The following is a 6898-nucleotide window of genomic DNA, read 5'->3' on the forward strand; positions in this document are numbered from 1 at the left end:
CCCCCCCCCCCCCCCCCCCCCCCCCCCCCCCCCCCCCCCCGCCGCAACCACGCACTCCACATCCCTTGTTCCCCTTTTCCCCTTTCCCTCTCACACACATTTTCTTTGCCATTCTTGACTCTATCTCAGAACAAACATGAGCGGGCTCGTGTTGGGAAGAAATCAGGTGTGAAGAGAGCTGTGCGTGTTCCCAGGCAGCCCCTCCCTGTCCCACTCCCCCCTGGCGAGGAGCCGAAGGGAACTGGAGGTGACAGCCCGGACAGCAGGGCTCTGCCCTCTTGACCCACTCAGGCCAGGTGCCCCTGGCCCTGCACAAGCCACAGGCTAATAGATGAGGCAGCTTATCTGGAAGAATTCTTGGCTCTCAACATCATGAAAGGGCAGAGTCTTGGGTGAGCCAGGCAGAGGCCCTGTATGCCAGCGCCTGCAGCCTTCCACAAACCACAGAGGGCTCAGATTGAGAGGGAGTGCCAGGTGCTGGGCAGGTAGGCCCTCTCCTTGAGGACCTCCCAGCCTGGTTAAGGGGAGGAGGAGGCAAGGCGAATCCTCAGAGGAAGGGTCTGGGTCTTAGTGACCTCTGACGCCCCACCCGGTGGATAGTGGGTGCTCAGGGTTTGCTGAATCGTGTTGAAAGCATCAGTGCGCAGCTGCGAGCTGAGGTCAGCCTCCTTGCCTATGTGATGCCTCTTCTCTGAGAGCAGAGGGAGTTGGGAAGGTGAAGTGGTTCAGTGGAGAAAGCAAGCCGTAGGACGTTCACCAGCCTGGTTCTCCTGCCACACCTTACACTCGGCAGAAGGTTATCCAGGTGCTTTCTAACTCTGGGAGGCCTCCCTCTGGGAGGGTGGGAGAGTCTTGAAGGGAACGACAGAAATGCCGGAGGGCTTGACCGGGCCTGCTGTCTCCCTTGTCCCCAGCAGAGGACAGAGCAGAGGCCTCGGCTGCAGCAGTGAACCTGACCACGAGCAGCATTGGGAGCATCAACATGTCTGTGGACATCGACGGCACCACTTATGCAGGTGAGGCTCTTGGGGCTCTGAAGGAGGCGGCAGGGTGGCAGCCAGCCTCAGTACAGCTCCCTGCAAGACCCCTTTGTCACCCTTCTGTCTGAACATCTTCGCAGGGGTGGCTTCCTTTCAAGGTTCCAAAGGTAAAGTCGTTTTTCCGGATGAGGAGGGCTGAGGATGGCTGATAGGATGACAGATCCCCCTCCACCATTTTTTTTTTTTTTTTTTTTGCGGTACGCGGGCCTCTCACCGTTGTGGCCTTTGCCGTCACGGAGCACAGGCTCCGGATGCGCAGGCTCAGCGGCCATGGCTCACGGGCCCAGCCGCTCCGCGGCATGTGGGATCTTCCCGGACCGGGGTACAAACCCGCGTCCCCTGCATCGGCAGGCGGACTCTCAACCACTGTGCCACCAGGGAAGCCCCACCACCACCACCTTTGACAAAGTGATAGAGACCCCTTGTCCAACCCTTTTTCGACCAATGGTTGGCTCGTTATTTGAAAAAGCCATTTAACGTAAAGAATCATACTCAACTCTATGCACACCTTTAACATTGTATTATAAGTTAAATCAGTGTCCACCGTTACAGTCTTTCAGTGCACGTGTCTCCTTTCTTTGACCGGTTCAGCTCTTCTCTTCCTGGACATCATCTGTCATGGTCCAAGAACTGACACAGGCAAAGGAATCTGAGCGCAGCAGAATCAGCCTATATTTTCATGATTTTCCCCCCAGTCTTTTACAATTGTCTCTTCCTAGATCTAATTTGGTTGGTTGGTTGGTTTAGCACCTTTACGAAGACTTTACAAGGTGTTCAACTTAGTTTTCATAGAAACAGCAATCCGTTTCCCACTCCCATTTTGTTAGTGTAGAGATGAGTTTGGGGATAAAGCCAGCTGACTGGTTGTTTTTTTTTTTTTTTTTTTTTTTTGGCTGCATTGGGTCTTTGTTGCTGCGCACGGGCTTTCTCTAGTTGCGGCAAGTGGGGGCTACTCTTCGTTGCGGTGCGCGGGCTTCTCGTTGCAGTGGCTTCTCTTGTTGCGGAGCACGGACTCTAGGCCCGCGGGCTTCAGTAGTTGCAGCGCGTGGGCTTCAGTAGTTGCAGCACACGGGCTTCAGTAGTTGTGGTGTGTGGGCTCAGTAGTTGTGGTGCATGGGCTTAGTTGCTCCACGGCATGTGGGATCTTCCCAGAGTAGGGATTGAACCTGTGTCCCCTGCATTGGCAGGCGGATTCTTGACCACTGTACCACCAGGTAAGTCCCTCCAGCTGACTCTTGTTAAGCACAGCTTGATGAGTGGGGGGCCCCAGAGCACGGGCACACTGGCCAGTGGCCTCCTGCTGGGAGCCTGGGCATCAATCACCTGTTTTAGAGGGGGCATGGGGAGGTGCCCAGTGGAGGGGGGTTAGAGCTGCACCTTCTATCAAAACCAGGGGCATTTCCACAGGGCATGCTTTGAGTGCTCCTGCTCTGGGGACTGGGGCCAAGGCCGCTCTGGATCTCTGCCGGGCCACTTGCTGGGGGCATCACGCTTGGGGCCAGGGAAGGGGCAGAGTTCCTGGAAGCAGCCTGCAGAGAAGCAGGGATGCCAAGTTGCCTAGCCACTCACCACAGAGTCAGTGCTTCAGAGACCACGCCACGTTCAAAGGTCTCTGCCTAACACAGACCCCTCAAGGAGACTGGGCGAGCTGGCGGCTAGGGCCTGGATGCCCTTTGCCTTCTGGTGGTGCCGTGTGGTCGAGGAGGTTTGGGGGTTGGGAGTGGGTCTGTGTGGAAAGCAGGGAAGGGGGAGATCAGTGCCTGGCTCTCCATCTCCTCTCATCCTTTCTCAGGAGAGAGGAGGATATGCCTCCTCTCCCTCAGCATGGGGAGCAGTCAGAAGAGAGTTGAAGGCTCCCCAAACCTCACCTGCCTCAATCCTGTCCCACCTGTGTCCTTTCTCAGTGGCTGTGCAGTCACCCAGGCCCGGAGCTTGGAAGTCATTCCTGAGAGCCCCTCAGGCCCATCACCCCTGGAGCTCAGCAGACGCCGCTGCTCTGCTGCGTCCCCGCCGCACGGCCCTGGCTCAGACCTCTCTTCTCCCCTGTTAGAGTCGCTCTGACTTGCAGGCTTCCATCCACCCACATCCTCCCAGCCCCACAGAGAGCTCTGAAATGCCCGTCTCGTGATGTCCGTCCCCTTCTTCCCCTTAAAACTTCAGGGGCTTCACAAGCCCCACAGGGTACGACCCCGGCAGCCTAGAGACACGCAGGCCTCCATTTCCTCGCGCTGCCACCTCTCCAGCCTCCTGTGCCGCACGCCTGCCTTCAGCTCCCCCCGGGCCTACCGCGCTGCTGCACCAGCCTCCAGCACGTTCCCGCCTCTCTCTGTTCTTTGCTCTCTCAGGTTTCCTCTGCCTGCCACACCGTCTCCTCCTCGTCGTGTGGCCACTTTTTCTAAAAAGTCCAGGCATGCTCTCCCGCCAGAGCTTCTCCTGACCCACTTTCCCCTGCCCTCCAAAGCCGCCTTTTTTCCCCACAACACACTGGGTACACTTCACTTAGAGCCTTTGTGACATTTCAGCAAAACGACTCTGTCCATCCCCCTCACCAGCCTGTAAGCACCTGCAGGCAGGGCAGTGTCGGCACCTAGCGCAGCGTCCAGCATGGAACCTCCTCTCCCAGAGTTAGGCGGCAATAGATAGAGTGGAATGAACTGAACCCCTGAACCTGTCCCTCCTCTCCCAATGTGCTCACACTTGCTTCTCCCCACCCCCACTCGCTCAGGTGTGCTGTTTGCCCAGAAACCTGTGGTCCACCTCATCGCAGGATCCGCTCCCCAGAGCATCGGCAGCAGCGCCAGCAGCAGCAGCAGTTCTCACTGCTCGCCAAGTCCTACCTCGTCCCGGGGCACCCCCAGTGCAGAGCCCTCCACCAGCTGGTCCCTCTGAGGGGCAGGACCCAGCTCCCAACTCTGATGCACAGAATTTACCTCATCTCATGGAGCCCACATCAAACACCATTTGGCCAGATGTTGAGAGTTTGGACCTGTCCGTCTGTCCAGGCTCCATCAGGTCCTGCTGTACTCTAGAGGCAAGGAGAGGCTGGAGGGGCCTGACAGGGCAGCGTTGTCCAATCAGGGATTGTCCTGGAGAACTGGGCGGGGTCTGTGGGCGTCCAGCTTCCTCCAGGGCTCCCAGGCCACCTCCCATCCCGGGCACAGTGTATTGACAATCTGTAAGCTGACACAGGGCTGGAGGCCCTCCACATCCCTTCCCCTTTAATTTATTTCCCTTCCCCTGCCTTCTGCCGTGACCCCAGGGTCACTGGTCTCTTCCCCTGCTCAGTCCCCCAATCTTTGACTCCAGTGTGGGGCTGCTAGGAGCCAAGAGCATGTCTTTGTGGCCCTTCTCTGCTGAGCATGGCATGGGGTCCTCCCAACCCACCTTGCCTCCCATGTTTGGTTCTTGGGGTGTGGGTCTCTCAAATTCAAGTCTTGAAGCAGTCCTCAGGGCCCCATATCCCCCTTTTAATGGTCCCAAGACAGGGATCATGAGGGCAGTCCTCAGGACCCAGGGCCTGCTGGGCATCTGCTGAGGGAGAGGCAGAGCCTCAGGGGCTGCCCAGGCAGGCCCTGGCACCCACTCCACTGACCCTTTTCTGACCCTGCCAGACCACGTCCCCACTCATCCCTGTTGGCCAGCTCTCCCAGGAAACAGCCCACTTGTCCCTTGGGCCCCTCTTCTTCTCGTGGGGCCCAAACCTGCCAATGTCAGGTTCATTGAAATACCTCAGATTTGTAACTGTTGATGTTTGATTCTTCAGGAAGTATTTGCATCTCTGAAATCTTTTTTATATGTGTTTGCTGACTTTTGTGTTTTTTTTTACTTTAAAATTTTTATTGTTGTTATTATACCACCAAAGAAATGAAAGCAGATCACCCCAAAAGCCGAGCAAATGATTTGGTACCCCAGCCCCTCCGGCCCTTCCCTAAGACCCCAGTGAGGGTGCGAGCGAGGCAGCAGGAGAGATGACTCAGGGATCACAGTGGCAGGAGGAGGTGGAACGGAGAGGCCCGCTCTCACGCAGGTTGGATCGTGAAACCACACCGGTTCTCAAGATGGCCCTTGACCCATTTCCCACCAGAGCAGGGCAGTCCCAAACCCCAGCGCCCAGTTCACCAGGGTGGGGGCAGGGCATCTTCCCTTCAGTCAACATTCCCACCTCAGGGCAGGAGTGGGCTGTGGAGGCCATGGACCTTGGAGAAGTTGAGCTGCCCCAGAGGGTGAGGAGATGCTGAAAGAGCTCTGTCTCTCCTCTTGGACCCTGGGGTGGAGTGGGCTGTTCCTGTGTCATAAAGAAGAGGTGATTCTCACACAAGGCTCGCCTCTCAATCGAGTAAGCCCTGCAGTGTTCAGTGGAACCCCACCTGCTGTGACATCATCGCGCTGTGGTGGTGGGAGACCATGGTGGCACAAGCCCACGCACGACCAACGCTCAGTCCATCTAGGAAAGGAAAGGGAAATCGTACGCTTGAGCACAAAACACGTACCTCAGCCCAGTGAGCTGCAGCCGCCCTGACTGCGTCTCCTCTCCCTTCCGTAGCCCTCCACACTGTCTCACACTCACACATACTCACACACAGCCCCATCCATTGGGGGCTGACCCTCTCCTGGCCTCACCAGGCCGGCGCAGGGCCTGGCAGAGAAGGGCGTCTGAGGTCCGTGTCAGGGAGGAGCCCGGCTGGCTGGCGCTGGGCCCACTTGAAGGCGTCGCAGACATTTGGCCAGTGTGTCTTTCTCAGGGCTTTGGTCACAAAGGATGGACTCTTCCCACCTGGAGGACACAGGGGTGGTGCACTGTATCTTCCCGGTTGTTGGATCCTCTCCCTTTCCTCAGGCAGCTTGCCCAGCTTGTCCTCTCAGCAAGCCCTCGCTGCCCTCAAGGGCAACAGCAGGGTCTCAGCCTGGAAGCCCGAGGGTGGGAGCGCCGGCAGGTGCCCCCGGAATGGGGCCCTGGGCCAAGAGGAGCTCTCCTGACGGTGCAGGCCTGAGGTCACATGGCAGCCATTGGCCAGGGCCGCTCCGTCCCCTCCCCCTCCCCATCTTACTTGTATTTAACCAGGAAAAAATGTGATAGCACATGGGTAGCCTAGGCAGTGGATAAATACCTCAGAAGTCCCCTTGCAGCAAGTGTCTGTATATGTTGTGGTCATTTTCTATCTTACATGTTCTCGAATGTTTATATTTCAATAAACCTCTACCTCTTCACACAAGCAGGTCTCGCGGGCGCTTTCAGTGACTCTTTCATTAGACAGTACTAGGGAAGAGGCGAGGACCTTCAGAATGAAAGGGGCTAAGTGAACTACTCCTCTGATCCCTTGATTTTTTCCTAACCCTTCTCTTCGCTGCTCACCCATCGTTTTCCCAAAGCGCTTACTCTCAGCCTGTCTTCTGTATTAGCTGGGCACCGCTGATATTGCATGATCACCAAAACCGACTCCCCTGGTGTCACGTCAGAGTCCCAGCAGGCACAGGGCCAGGGGTCTCCTCCATGAGCAAGCCCTCTTTGAGCTCCTGCTGAATAAGTACAGTCCCCACGCTCACAGAGCTCACACTCTTGTCTGGGAGGCACACACGACTCTAGACAAAAACCGAGTCTTTAGAATACAGCATGACTGGGACCAGTGGGGTAGACAAATGCTGGAGCAGCTCACTAGGGAATCTCTGGAAGGCTTCCCAGCAGCGGACATTTCAGCTAGAAGAATGAGGTGGCCAACTGGAGACGTGAGGAAGAGCAGAGGAAGTGATACATGTGGAAGCTCGGTGGCATCAAAGGACCTGGCATTGGGGAACTGTGGGCAGTGCCTAGGGTTGGGGGGTGCTGGAAAAAAGTGTGGCTCGGGCCAGGATGGAGCCCA

General features: G+C 56.9%; 1 protein-coding gene across 2 annotated transcripts in view; it reads left to right on the plus strand.

Annotated features, from left to right (window-relative positions):
• Positions 1 to 6246, plus strand: part of ARID3B (AT-rich interaction domain 3B) — a 53951-nt gene extending 47705 nt beyond the window's left edge. Inside the window, exons 8-9 of one of the 2 annotated variants that reach the window (XM_029239089.1) lie at positions 915 to 1016; positions 3766 to 6246. In XM_029239089.1, the coding sequence (XP_029094922.1) occupies positions 915 to 1016; positions 3766 to 3929 (266 nt within the window). In that variant the 3' untranslated portion in view covers positions 3930 to 6246. The remainder of the gene's footprint in view (positions 1 to 914; positions 1017 to 3765) is intronic. The other variant, XM_029239090.1, reaches the window with a different exon arrangement.
• The last annotated feature ends 652 nt before the right edge of the window (positions 6247 to 6898 follow it).

Source organism: Monodon monoceros, unplaced genomic scaffold (genome assembly GCF_005190385.1).
Source record: "Monodon monoceros isolate NGI ecotype Baffin Bay Population unplaced genomic scaffold, NGI_Narwhal_1 Super_Scaffold_21, whole genome shotgun sequence".
NCBI lineage: Eukaryota > Metazoa > Chordata > Mammalia > Artiodactyla > Monodontidae > Monodon > Monodon monoceros.